Source organism: Loxodonta africana, chromosome 2, assembly GCF_030014295.1.
Source record: "Loxodonta africana isolate mLoxAfr1 chromosome 2, mLoxAfr1.hap2, whole genome shotgun sequence".
NCBI classification, from domain to species: domain Eukaryota; kingdom Metazoa; phylum Chordata; class Mammalia; order Proboscidea; family Elephantidae; genus Loxodonta; species Loxodonta africana.
In genome coordinates, this window is record NC_087343.1 from 166,780,534 (window position 1) to 166,795,275 (window position 14,742).

General features: G+C 42.2%; 1 protein-coding gene across 2 annotated transcripts in view; it reads right to left on the reverse strand.

Moving 5' to 3' along the window:
* Positions 1-12,609: 12,609 nt before the first annotated feature.
* The window catches only part of GLRA1 (glycine receptor alpha 1), a 97,547-nt gene continuing 95,414 nt past the window's right edge, over positions 12,610-14,742 (reverse strand). Inside the window, exon 9 of one of the 2 annotated variants that reach the window (XM_064278562.1) lies at positions 12,610-12,900. In XM_064278562.1, the coding sequence (XP_064134632.1) occupies positions 12,610-12,900 (291 nt within the window). Of the gene's footprint in view, positions 12,925-14,742 lie in introns of both variants that reach the window. The other variant, XM_064278558.1, reaches the window with a different exon arrangement.

Genomic DNA, 14,742 nt, shown 5'->3' on the forward strand with positions numbered 1-14,742 from the left:
TTGTAGCTTAACTAACTCACACTGCCTAGCCAAGCATAGTTCTTAAATCCCCTCCCAAAAGTATTGGGAGTCACAGAATTGTAACTGCAGTTGTCTTAACTGTAACAGACTTCACAGTCCTGTGACCTGAAGAATTAAGTAGTATCCTTATTCAGTTCTTTGGGGTTAAAATAACTCCTTGACTAGGGTACGAATGAACCAAAGTGAGGTTTCAGGAAATACCCTTAGCAGTTGAAAGTTAATATCTGACTTTTACCCTTCAGTGTCATTACCTTTTTGGAAAGAAGGAAATGTAAAGTTTTTTGCAGAAAAGTCAACCTTGTGTTTGCCCTTCTGCCTAAACATCAAACCAGGCAACTTGTAAGACAGAGGGTACGTCTTTTGTGCAAATATCTAAATGGGAGAAGTTGAGACAACAGGAAGAACACGTCCCTTGGAAATGGCTTCCAGTTAGGTAGAAGTCATTGGCTTTGGCAAGGCTGGGCTGAGATGCGGAGATTGCACGCTCTGATTCTTTCGGCTGAAATTGGCCTTAGTGAATGAATCTTCACTTAAAAAAATGAAATGGAAGCTTACTGAGTTTAAAATAAATTATGTAAAGAAAATGCCCTTTTCCCCAAATGACTGATTTTGAGCATTTATAAGCAATTTTGGAATGTCTGAAATCAATCTAATGCATAGCTTTTTTCATTAATGTCTTAGCTATGAATTGGATATCTCTGTAGTAGAACTGTTCATCCCAGTTCTATGGGCCGGCTTCAAGCGCGGCTCTAGAGTGTTTACAGTTGCGGCTGCAAGGTAATTTGATGTCTTCCTACAGGTTTCCTGGGCCAGTCAAGTTTGAGAATGAAATCTCTGGCAATGGTCTTCTTTAGGAGACCAAATGATTTGGAAGAAGCACTTTAGTTGTTTGATTGAACAGTTGGAAAGTGAGCAACCACCATCCATTCCAGTCTTGCACCAACCACGCTTTTCACCCAAAATGGCACTAGTCATTTGGATAACAGAAATTAGCATCAATTCTGGCTAGAGTGCTTTTGCCCAACAGGTCATTTGTGATGCTGATCCAGACAGACTGGTCACCCTGTGGCAAACTTACCTAGAGGGCTTAAAAATATCAAGGGTTTTGTCTCGATCACTTTGTAGTTCACTTTGTCCATTTCTAGTCTAATTACAGTAGCTGAAGGCATGTGTTCCGCCCAGTTTTTAAAACTTATTTGAATGCCTGTTAATGTTTGTCTTGAAAGTAGATCTCCTCAGTTATTTAGCCTCTTTTTTTTTGGAGAAAGTAAACTATCTTTTGGTTTGGCTGATATGCACAAGAATCACATTCAGCTAGACATTTCATTTATGCCCATTGTGCTTAAGTAGCAAGATGGACCCCTTTGGAGTTTGTTCCCATCATCTCATTTTAACTGTTGTTAATGCTGAAAATAATATGGCTTATGAATTGAAAAACTGAACCGTTAAAATGTGAAATAGTATAAATTAAAAATGCTCTGAAATGCTTTATGGGAACATAAATTTTCTAACTTTCCACACCAGGCTGAGGGGAATGTTGAGCATGGTACACCTTTAAATGAAGTTGAAATGAATCTAATGTGACAAAAGTGGAATTTAGCCAACTACTTATTTGATACACAAGCACCATTTTTAAATCAGATTTGAGGCAATCATTTACTAGGACACCGTAGGTCATACTAACCTCCCCTGTTCCCACACTATTCTAAAGAATTTACCTAAGAGAAATCATTCTGGAAAAAGCTATCCCTTTGACACATCTTCCCCTGACAATGATTCGATGAAACCTAAAATACATCCGTTTCACTTTGTCTTTATTTTTCAACTCATATTTGGCTTTTTTTTCCTCCACACTTTTCTTTATGGACGTGGATTTATGCTCTCAGAAGAAGTCATTTTAGATGCTTTTGAGGATAAAAAAGGACATTTTAACAGGCTCTAGGTTATTTTCCTCCAACTTATCTAATATTTAAGTAAGATCAACAAAAGATAATTTGGACCACAGCTGCCCTTTAGAAATATCTTCATTGTACTAAGCATAGGGTTGCTATTTGACAAAAGAAGGCTAGGGGAACTTTTTCAGAATCAATGTAGAATAAATGTAGAACCATGACCTTCTGGGAGGTCTACATCCCATTTCTAGTGCCTACACAGCCCAAAGTAAACCTCTAATGCTTGTGCTGAATTGAGACTCTTTACACAAGGATAGATGAGCTTTCTGCCTGAAACCTTAAAGATCCTTGTCATTTCATGGTAACATTTGTTTGATTACTTTTCAGCATCAGAAGATTCACTATTTCACTATCATTGCCTCCACCTTCCACCCAAAAATATTTAGATCCTTTGCTTTTCGTCACAGAAAGACAGAATACACACGTGAATTTCTAGTACCATATCAACTTCTGAGATGAAGGAAAAGGTAAGTACCTTCAAGATAGAACAAGTACAGGGAGATCTAAGCTGGACTGGAGGTGTCAGCTAATGGGAGCAAAATAGAATGAGCTGCTTTGTCCGTGAGAGAATGAATATTGGTTTGTCTCAGAACTGCCATACTCGGTAGAGTCCTGGCTCCTTAATTTTGCTTTTAAAGTGGTTATGATGTACTCTCCATCTGTCTTTCCAAACATTCCTCCCTTTCATTATACTTTAGCCAAACCTTTATTATTTTGCCTGTATTTTTACCCCCAAATTCTTGCTCATGCTGTTCCCTCTCCCTGGAATGCCATTCCTCCATCTATCAGTGTCTCATCTGCTCTTTAAGGTACTGCTCAAATGGCACTTAAAGCTTGAAACTTTCTCTGATTCACTTTTTGCCCTCTCCATAGCATCCTCCTCCTGTTACATTTGACTTTAGCAGTTATTTTGGCTTACTTCTATTTTCTCCTCCATGGAAGTAGTAAAGAAATCAAACGATGTATTGGGCAAATCTGTTGCAAAAGACCTCTTGAAAGTGTTAAAAAGCAAAGATGTTACTCTGGGGACTAAGGTATGCCTGACCCAAGCCATGGTGTTTTCAATCACCCCATAGGCATGTGAAAGCTGGACAATGAATAAGGAAGACGAAAGAATTGATACCTCTCGATTATGGTGCTGGCGAAGAATATTGACTATACTATGGACTGCCAGAAGAAGGAACAATCTGTCTTGAAAGAAGTACAGCCAGAATGTTCTTTAGAAGCAAGGATGGCAAGACTTCATCTAATGTACTTTGGATATGTCATCAGGAGGAACCAGACCCTGGAGAAGAACATCATGCTTGGTAAAGTGGAGGGTCAGTGAGAAAGAGGAAGACCCTTAATGAGATGGATTGACACAGTGGCTGCCACAACGGGCTCAAACATAGCAACAATTGTGAGGCTGGCACAAGATTGGGCAGTGTTTCCTTCTGTTGTACATGGGGTTGCTATGAGTCAGAACTGACTTGATGGCACCCAACAACTACAAACTAATGTCAATGTCTTGAAGAAAAGCAGCTGTTACATTCTGATGTCCTGTTTGACTAGTACACTGCCTTGTTATAATCTATTTAAGAAATAGGTGGAAGGATGACAGGCAGGTGCAGGGAGGCTAAAAAGCTGGAAAAAATACCAGAATTTAATATTCTCGCCTTGGGTATGCCACTAACTTTGAGACCACCACCCTGAGCCGGTTGCTAACTCATATCTTGAAAGGTTATATGCTGCTTTTTCCAAGCACAGCAGTTAGTTACCTGGAGACCCACTGAACCAGACTTGTGGTCGCTAAATAGGATCCATCCAAAGAGTGCCACTTTCCTCACTAACACCCAGGCCCTCAGGATACTCATGGCTGAGACACTTGTGGCATCACTGCTGTAGCTCATGGGCCTTTCATGCCAAAGACCCAAGTTTCTGCATGTAGCCGAAGGGACATGGGTGAGGCCCAGTGAGATGAGGTCGCAGAGCCCTTGTTCCATGAACTGTTCTGGCTAGTTTGTACACATCAGGTTACCTAGGGAATAGTTAAGCCAGGAACAAATGGATTTGGAGACAATAAGCAGGAGGATCTACTTTGATTTTTTTTTTTTGGTGTGTTCACACCTTTCCCTCTGATTCCATTTTCCCACTTCATTCCCAGGTCTTGGATAGGGGCCAAAAGCCATAGAAACCCCTTTACTGGAACATTGGTCATGCTATCACTTTCAATACTCCTGTTTCAATGGTGCCTCATATGAAGAAATGCTTCTTCTTTACTTGAACATCTGCTTGGGGGAATTGATTACCTGCGTTTAACCCCTTTATGGGCAGGTGAGACTGCAACTGTTAATATAAATCCAAAAAGTAAGCTGCTACCATGGAAGATAACATTTTGTTTAGACTCTGAGCTTAACTATCTCATCCAAGAGACTACGAGCCATGCTTTCTCTGAGCTCACTCTATCTCTGTCTCTTCCTATGTTACCACATCTTCCCCTGAATTAGTTATTCCTATCACATCTCACTTCACTGAAGTGTAAGCCCTATAGTTAGGGATGGTGCTTGTCTTTGGTTCCTCTGCTCTGCATTTTTTATAGCAGGTTCTTAACTCATCTTTGTTGAGTAAATGATTAAAGGGATTCTAGACTTAAGAACAGGAAACCCTGGTGACTTAGGAAAGACTTCCAGAGAAGGTATTGACCTTAACCTTGATTCCTGCCCAATCCAAGCCATTCCAGGCAAGCTTTATGTAAGGCTACAAACCAGGATGGTTCTCAATATTCTCTAAATACCATCTAATAATCCCTGTTATTTACTCATTTTACCCATTTGTACTACACATCTATAGCCAGACTATGCCCTCTATATCAACTCCAAATCTTTTATGCATCAAAGGCTGGTTTAGTAGGTTCTTAACCCTTTACGGCAGACTGACAGAGACCAAGTTTTAAGAAGAGGAAGGCCAAGGAGTGTCTTTGGTTCTTAATCAAGATGTTTGATTTTTGGTCCAAGATGGTATTCCTTGGCATTTGACAGATTAGTAGGAGATTAAATTTTTGTATATTGGAATGTAGCTAGGCAAAAAGGTCCATATTTTTATCAGTAGATACAAGATTCACGTAAACTACAATATAGTTAAATAATAAAAGTTTCATCTTTATACTGCTTTTTAACGACAAAGTAAACTACCACTTTAATTACTTGATTTTATATTCATAACAAATTGGGAGGATAGGTTATTTACAGGGGGGTGACTAAGGCTACAGAGGGTGGAATAATTTATTAAAGGTCAAAAACGTACAGGGGAGAGGTCAACTCATGTCATGCGTACGTTCAAAACAATAGCTTCCCATTGTCTATAGAATAATGTCCAAAATTTTTTTTGGTAAGGCTTTAAACTTGGGCTAGGAACATAAAGTTTCAGTGCCTCAGTTTCCTCAGGACCACTGTGGGAATTAATTACAATTTAAAGAGCCTAGCATACAACAGGTGCTGTAAGTAACAGTATTACTGTTTGATGCAAGGTTTTTCACAATGTGTTACTAGCTTACATGTGAGTGACAGATATACTCTTAATGTTGCCTTTCTGAGAGCAAGAGCTGCATTTTTGTTTCTATTTAGAGCATAACAGGATACATCCCATTTAGTGGGCACTCAAATGATATCTGCGGGAGAAAAAGGGATATAGGCGCTTGATATGTGGAATCAGGACTAGAATTTAGGTCTCTCAGTGCACGCATAAGCTCTGGGGCAAGCGTGGAGTAATTCGCCGGTGAAGGAGTCCTTGGAGCTAGTCATGAAATGTCACCAAACCGGCTGTTCTGTAGGACAGGTGGATTTGGCTATTTGGGAAGAGACCTCAGTTTTGAAAGAAACCTCTTTAATGACCTCTTCCGGCAAACAGGAAGAGGTGGTAAGAATTTCAGAGTGATAGAGATAATGAGAATGCTGGGTGGCTTACAATGGAGGGGGTGGTGTTAACATTCATTGTCATTCTATCTAAATGGACAGGTGATGTGGGTATTATTGTCCCCAAATACATAAGGTAACTGAGGGTCACAGACACACCATCTTTCTCAAGGTCACATGTTGAAAAGATAAAATGATAAAGTGAAGAGTGAGACTGCCTCAGAATCTGGGGAATATCTCCATTTTTTCTTCAAACAAAGGCAACTAGAGAAATGGCCTTTAAAAGAGCTATATGGCTGGGGAGGCCCTTCAAGATCAACTAATTCAATACTCCTATTTTATAGACGGAGAACCTGAAGCTCTGTGAGGGGGAAACTTGAAAGCATTACACCCACCACTTGGGTTATACCATTATTTTACTATGCTTCCTTTATCACACATCTACCCCACCCATCCATCCTAGAGGTCTTTAATATCTTTCAGGAGCAAAGAAGGAAGTGGCTACAGGGTGTTGAGGCAGGAGTGAGAAACAGCCTGTTCACAGTATGATTTCCATTTTATTGTCTGAGGAGGATATTTAAAAATGGAGTCTTTAAAAATCTGTTTTTATTAGTGGATTTTTAAACTTGGGAACCAGAAAAAAGTTTCTACCTGCAATGTTCTCCTTAATTCCAGGGCCAGATGTAGGCAGAGTGATCATTTGTCACAATGTCACCTTAGAAATGTGAAGATTCCACTGATACGAAGCATAAATGCATCTCTGTGGAGAAAGACAAGCAGTGTTTCCTGATTATAAGCAGTGTTTTTTGGAACTACAGGAGTTTGAAAGCAATACAGGAGCATTGCTAGGGTGCGGTTTTATTTGGGGGTGTAGTAGTGTGTGTGTGTCGGGGAGGAATGGGAGACCCATTATGCCTGGAAACTGTAAGCAGCCAGCAAATATCTTTCATCCCAGATTAGTTAGGTGATACTATCCTGTAACTGGTTAATGGCCTTATGTAGAATATAATTTTCATCACTGGGCTCCTCTGAAGTGTATATTTTCCGCTCACCAGTCTCTACACTCTGACTTCTCGACCCAATGTTCCAATGGAAATTTTCCAGAGCAATGAAATTTCAAAATGCACGGGCAAGAAGGGGACTAGAAATCCAAGCCTAAAACAAATGAGACAGAAGCTACTGCATTCGTTCTGGCTCCCCTTCCCCTTCAGAAATAAATCAGCATCTTCTGGCAGAGTGTGGTTTCACAAAATGAGCTGCACAAACTGATGAAATGGAGGAAATGCCAATTGAGAGGGAGACAATGGGAGGAGGGGGGAAGAGCAAAACGGGGAGAAGTAATGGTTTGGATGTTAGCTGAAGAAGCCTTAATGATCCTAAAAAATACTGGGCAATAATTTCTACTTTGAAACTCATTTTGCTGTTCCGAAGAATGATAAAGCACCTTAATTATTGCTTTAAATAACCACACAGCTCCATCAAAACAGTATGAAACAGCACTCACGCATTAGCAAACCTATCTCCCACCATTGCTGTCTCTACAGGTTGAGAAATACTTACGGAAGCAGTGGGATACTTGGTATAGGCATTACCTAGTCTGGGCCTCAAGATTCTAGATTATTTAGGCCTGGGAGAGGTGTTGGCAGGGTACCCTTGCCCTTCATATTCTGGGATCTTCAGCTGGGACAGTCAGAAAAAAATCATCTCTCATTCTCTTAACAGTGGGCTAGGGTGGGGAGGGCAACATTTCAAAAAATTTTTAAAGTTCCTTATCCTTAAAGGAATTTCAACCACCCCAAGGATGTTCTCCCTATCAACTGGGATTTTAGGATACTATAGGGTCGCTATGAGTTGGATTCGACTCGAGGGCACTGGGTCTGGTTTTTAAGATCAAAGCTTACAACAAACGCACAATTTTACTTACACTGATACAAGTAGTTAAGCGCAAGCCAGCCAGCTCACTTAAAATAAGGCCTATTCTAAGAATTTCCTTCCTTTGATTAGTGTAAGGTCCTGTTTCTGACTATCACAGAGCTTCAGAAAAACAGGTTCTTAATACAAATTTCTGGAGTTGGTTTCCGAGAGAAAGGGCTTAGAGGAGGAAAAAAGAGGAATTATATTTTAAGAACATGCTTCCTGCTTACTGGTTTAAAGAATTTTTGGTCTGGCTGGTTCATGAATTAAAGATGCTGGAAATCAGGGGTAGAGGTCCATTCACCCTCTCTCAACAGAGCTTGCTAGGTGCTCAAGGTGCAAGACTTCCAGCCAACCAGGAAAACACAGCCCACAGAGAGAGCCTGATCTTGCCTGCTTCTATAGAATGTGCAGAAAACGCTTGTCAAGTAAATATGATAGCTTTCAGAGAGGTACTCATTGTCCCTGCTGGGCTTCCCGCCAGGTGGGGAAGCAGCTGCAAGTCTCAAGTCTTGACCCCAATCCTATAGCTGACGCAGATCGTACCACTACCAAGCCTTCTGCTTGCCAGCTTCTTCTGGTAAGGAGGCAGTTATGGCAGATGTAATGAGAACTTCTTTCAATTCCAGTGTGCTGCAATTAACTAAGGAATCTAACTGTCCCAGAGACTGACTGCTATCACTGGTGGAACCACTTCAGCTAGGCAGCGACCTATCCTGCAGTCTAATACCATGAAGCCTCACAAAACACCATCTCTTTTTATGATGCTCATAAAGATATGTACTTTGAAGGAAAGGAACAGCTCCATCATATTTATTTTCTCCTCAGTGTGAAAAAAATCATCTGAAAAATACTGGTGAGCTTCTTAGAGGGATTTATTCCTTATTTACTGACAGCTTAGAAGGAGAAAAAATAATTTGAGTCAAACAATCTTCTGGTCTCTAGAGATGAACTAAAAATAGAGTTAAATTTAAGATACTACGCACATATACATTTTCTTTCTATTCATGCCTCTCCTTGGTCACTCACTACAGCCTTAGCCAGGAATGGGCTCTTGAATGTTTGAAAGGACCAGGGGACGGCAGAGCTGAGCCATTTATTTTGGCTGCTCTTGAAACAAATGAGATATACTGTAAACTAATAGGTGAGAAGTTATTGGTTACCATCTCTCTGCTTAATTAACACCTCCTAAACTTGGCTCCTGGGATTAGCTGCAGTTTTGGAGGTGGGTGAAATCACCAAATCCTCTATGTCAGTATCCCATTCTCCATCCATAAAATACTGGTCTACACATGTAAGGATTTGGAACCCAGGAAACCATTCATTGCACCTAAATCAGTTTCTCTTCCCTACTGTACCACCTGGCACGTGTAGTCCCAAAGCATGGTAACCCCTGGGCTCAAACTGAAAAGGGAATTAAGAAAATATTGCCGTTCATTTGAACTACCCCAATCCCCCCTCAAACCTCCCCAAAACACAGTAGGCCTAAATGATCTAGCTTGATTTTTTCTAATGACAAATTCTGTGTAGTTCATTGCTAACTTCTTACATTACACATTAATGATCCACTCTCTTTGAGCATGCTCCCATTCCTAATTCATGATGGTATTTTTTAATTTATAATGATTGATGTCCTTTCCTCACCACTGTTCAGCTTTGACAAAGTGGTGCAAGAGGAAAAACGTGTCTGTACATTTTCTAAAGAAGAAAGGCAACAAGAATTGTGTGGGTCCAGGTATGCATGCACATATGTGAGTACACCCACCCAGAGGAGGATTCAGAAGTCAAAGTGACATTAAACCTTTAGGTGTGTGAACTTCCTTTAGACCACAGATTGATTGAGCCATGAGAGCTAGGAAGGAGTTCAGAGATCGCCTATTCCACTCTCCCCACTGTGTATCTGGAGAAACTAAAACTTAATCTTTACTCAAGGTCACCCAATGTATTGGTGGTGGGACTAAAATTCAGGTCCTTTTTTTCATTGCTATACTGCTTCTCCTCATATTTCTTTTCCTTGAGAGACACTAAGTTTGAAATAATCTGAGAGAAGATTCCAGTGGCATTCCTCCTCTGTATTTCAAATAGAAGATCCCATTGTCTGTTGAATGCTGTCATTCAAACCTGGCAGCTCCCCATGGGGCCCAGAAGGTGAACATGGTGGCATGACGGGAGAAGCACAAGGACCCAGTAAGGATGGGGAAATGGCCCAGTAATTTCTCTGTCTCTGAGGGATTCTAGACATCCCTGACTAGAAGGCCAGTTTGGAATCTGTAGATTTCACTGTTTGGGTAGAGGCAAAATGCCTTAGTATGATTCATATTGTCTTTAGCCCCTGATGGAGGCCTAGTACCTCTGTTAGCTGACTCACCTAGACATCAGACATTCCGAATTTAGTAATATATAGAGGGAAGGGTTTCTTTAATTTTTCTAAACTTAGTTTTTAAATTAAACAATTTCCCCTTAAATAAAGTGGATAAAGTGCTAATGAAAGGGACTAACAGAAGCTCCAGAGATTCATGCACCATTTTAGGATTGAGGTTTTTTCTCCCTTAAAGTGAATACAGTGCTAATGAAAGGTGCTAATAATTCAAAGACTGATGTTCCACTCTTGATCTTTTAGTAGTTGTTCAAGTCCCTCTTTTTAACGTTCCTTCATTTGGCCACACGTTTATGATGGGGAAAAAGATGGTCTGAGATGAAAGACTCCTATCCACTTGGCTCCCATCCCTCAAGGTTTCTTAGGAAAAAGGATTCTAGGTTCTGTCCCATATCATCCAAGGCTGGAATGCGTTTTAGCTTTCTGATCTACGCAGGCCAAGAGAAGGGAAGGCGATGACTCATCGACTTTGGGACCTGGATGTAAACATCTTTATCATTCTAGCCTCAAAGCCAAGTCCTTTTTGGCTGCATAGTGTATCTGCTTTACCTAAATCACTCTAGATCCTTGTCTTGGCCTGCTGTTGGGGCCCTGTACAGGCATTAGCTATTGTGCCATGCATAATGGGAGAAATTTCCCTAGGGGGAAGGTACTTTAAGTGAGGAGCTAGACTCCCAATGTCTCAACTCTTGACACCACTCCCCCTCCATCCTGCCCCAATTTGGGGATGCCCTAAAGCCACAAATGAAACCCCTAGCCTCAGTACAAACTGATTGTCAGCTGTGTCTCACCATCTTACCTCCTGTTTTGTACAAGGCCAAGATACTAAAGTGCATAAAAGGAAATAAATTCCAACATCATGGCCATGGGCCCAAGACAGGGAAAATGCAGCAGACAACAGTGCCATCTTTCAACATGCCTATTTCAGGTACAGTGTTGTGGGCAGAGAGGGGGGAGAGGCAACAGCTCCCCTCTTTGACCCCACCACCATGACTTACCGTGTAGACCACCCATCTGTGAATATTTATGTCCTTCAACAGGACTTCTCTCCCCACCCCCATTCATCTCCTAGTCCCTCTCCTTTTTTTCTGAAGTACCCTTACTATCCTGGGACAGTCCTGGGACTTCAGAGTTAGAAGGAAAGAGAATATTTGTCTAATCTTCATAAATGTTAAAGCTAAACAAAGCACCAAAAAAGAAAAAAAGGGACTTATAAAAATATAATGGGGTCATCTCCCCAAACTTCCCACATTATTTATGATACATGAAATGTCAAAAAATAATGAATAGGCTTTCTGAACTCTCCCCACCCATATACACCTAAGCTGTAGCAGCCTCAGAACTACCCTTTCACCTCTTAAAACTTCACTCTGTAGAATCAGAATATAATAAACACTCTTCATTCTACTGACTCCACCTTCCCGAACATACACCCCCACTTGTAATTCTAAAGAGACTCTCCAAAAAAATAGACATTTAAAAAAGTGTATCAGTTTACACTCAGTCTATCTGCATATTATTTCTTGAGATTATTATTATTTTTTTTAACCGTATAAAAGATTGCATATTGGCAACGTTATGAGAAAACCAGGGCGGCCATTTCTGGGTGGTGGTGAAGGCTAAGTGGGCTGGGTGTTGAAGCACAGAAGCAAGAGGACTTAAGAGAGGGGCAAGTGTGATCTGTAACTTTGAGACATTAGAATTGACGTGGAGTTACCTGGGTTCTCAATCTTGGGCCTCTGAAATGTCCCATCTCTTTCGTCGCTCCCTACTTGTCTCTCCAACTTGCACCATTTCCACTGCCCACGCCTAAGCCCCACATTCCTCTTGAAGCAGGGGCAGGATGGCTTTTTGGCATGTGTCCACCTGGGCCAGTTTGAAGCTAGTTATGGCATTTGGAAGGGTGTGATGTGGGACACACACCAGAGCAAGCATATTTGTGACTATTTCCACTCTGGGAAAAATTGTCCATCACTTCTGTGACTTTAAGAATTTAAGCAGTTACTAGGCTGATAGGTTAAGAAACAGATCTTTTGTTCTCGTGGTTTTGCATTAATATTAAGCATGAATATATATCATATATTACATTGCTTTCCTTCTGCTCTGAAGCAGACTGTACCCTCCTTCCAAACAGGGCAACTGCACAGCCCATGGACTCAAATTTTTGAAAGCTGTTATCCCTCCACTCCCCACCCTCCACCCTTACCCTACCCCTTCCTCCCCTCCCTTCAGTTCCTATATTAGAAAAGTTCCTCCCCGCCACCCGAGGTTAAATAGACATTGCCACATCCTAAAATTCACGCATCGCTGCATTTTGCTATTGCACGTAAGGCAGAGAGAGAGTTGTGTGTGTGTGCCCTCTCCCTCTCTCCCCCTTCTCTTGCTTAGGCTCTCAGATTCCTGTGCTGTTCCCACCCTGCCCTCTCCCCACCCCACCCCCCACACCCCAGACCCTTCACTGGTTATGGACATCCTCCCTACGGACGATCTTGTAGATGATCCAGTAGAACATGTTAAAGATGAGGAAGGCCATGGGGAAGCCAATGCGGGATATTTTGTCGATTTTCTTGGCCCTCTGGATGAAGAGTTTTCGCATTTCCTCTGGGGTCTTAGATGGCGCAGGAGGGGGGTTAGTGGTGGTGGTGTTGTTGGCACCCTTGACCGAGATTCCATCCTTGGCTTGCAGACAGGCTGGGCCCATCCCATAGGCAGAGAAGTTGAAGCGACCCTCTCCAGCCTCATCCTCCTGGAATAGATTCAACATGGGGCTCTACTTAAAATAAGATAGGAGTTGGGCACCCTCCCTGCAAGGCACTCCCCTGGGGGCCAGGCCATGCCTATCTGGTTTTCCCTGCCTCTCAGACTAACATTCAAGGTTCCTGAAGGCTTTTGGCTGGCTGGGGAGTTCTGCCTTATAGAAGGGCGCCACTTGCATGCTGAAACAGATGCAAACCAGGGGATAGGAATGTGGTTTGGAGTCTGAAGAGCTGAACTCAAGTCTCAGCTCTGTCACTTGCTGACTATATGACCTTAGGCAAATTGCTTCCTTCTCTGGGTCTCAGATTGATCTTTTTTTCCTGTAAGTAGGGGATAAGACTCACCCCACTACCTCAAATGATTCTTTTGAGCATTAGAAGACGTTAGAGATGAGCAGACGCTCTGAGTGCTGTCCATACTAGATTTTTGTTAGAAATCAAGGGGACAATTTGAAGAGATTCCCCTGCTTTGCCTCTGTTGCGTCCATGCCCTCTCCCCCCACCCTCCTCCCCAATTAACTCCTTCTGTGGGTGGGGTGAGTGTGAATGATCCAGCAGGGAGCAAAAGCTCTGGCCTCATCTCCATCTCCCAAGATGGGAGTCCACAGCTTCTTCCAGCTGCCATGTTACCATTTCCCTGGCAGCTGTGACCTCAACAGATCTGGATTTTTAGACAAGTTGTTATTCAAGATCTTTCATCGTTTGGTGCTAACTTACCTTTCCAGGCTTTTCCCCCTCCCCCCACCATATGCTTTGCACCCCTCCCAGCTTTGTTGTATTTTCTCAGTCATCTCTTGTGCATTCCTACCCTCCTGCTTATGCCTACTACCAAAATGCTTTCTACCTTATCCTTCTAGTTCATCCCTTTCCCAGCTCATGGCAATCTTGCCCTGATCTGACTCATGGAGCTCCCATTGTCTGCTCCTATCATATATAGTTTTGTTATCTTTCCATGTGAGCTCTGAGAGGGCCACTGAGAGTCCAGTGTTTTGGTCTTAGCTGACCTGGTGACTCATTGTATGTGGCCCTGGGGAAGTTTCATCAACTTACATCGCCCTCCTAGAACGTGAGAACTTTTAGGATCGAGACCCTTCTTCTTCTTCTTCCCATGCAGGTCAGGACCCTCAGAGAACAAGAAACTCAGTATAGGAGCCACAGCTGCCCCCACTTCTCCATCTTGCTCGCCTAGCTTTGGCCACCCTCTGCCAGCTGGGCTTGTTGCGGTGACCTCGAATCTAGTCTTCCTACTGCCTCCAGCCTGGCCCCACAGCCCATCTGGGTTGTTATAACACACAGATCTTATTGGTCATCTTCTGCTTAGAACATTTTAATAGGCTGCTGTTGACTTCAGGATAACGAAAATCCTTAACATGGTAAACAAGGGCTTAGATTACCTGGACCCTGTCTACCTCTTCAGCCTCATTGTGCATCACTTCTTACCTGGCATTCTATGCCCCAAACCAAATCAAACCCATTGCCATTGAGTTGATCTTAAGTCATAGTGACCATACAGGACAGAGTAGAACTGCCCTATAGGGTTTCCAAGCTATAAACTTTTCTCCCGTGGAGCGGCTGGTGGATTTGAACTGCCAACCTTTCACTTAGCAGGCAAGTGCTTAACTACTGCACCACAGGGCTCCATATTCTATGCCCCAGTCACCCTGAAATATTTTTATATCTTTCAAAGTGCCATATTCCTTCTCTTTAACTCTGAGCCTCTGTAAGTTGTTTACTCTGCCTGGAATACTCTCCCAACTCTCCATGCCCTCAGCTTCCTTCTCTTTTACCTGTTCTTACTTAGGAAGCCTTCCCTAAGCCTCCAAAGATAGGCT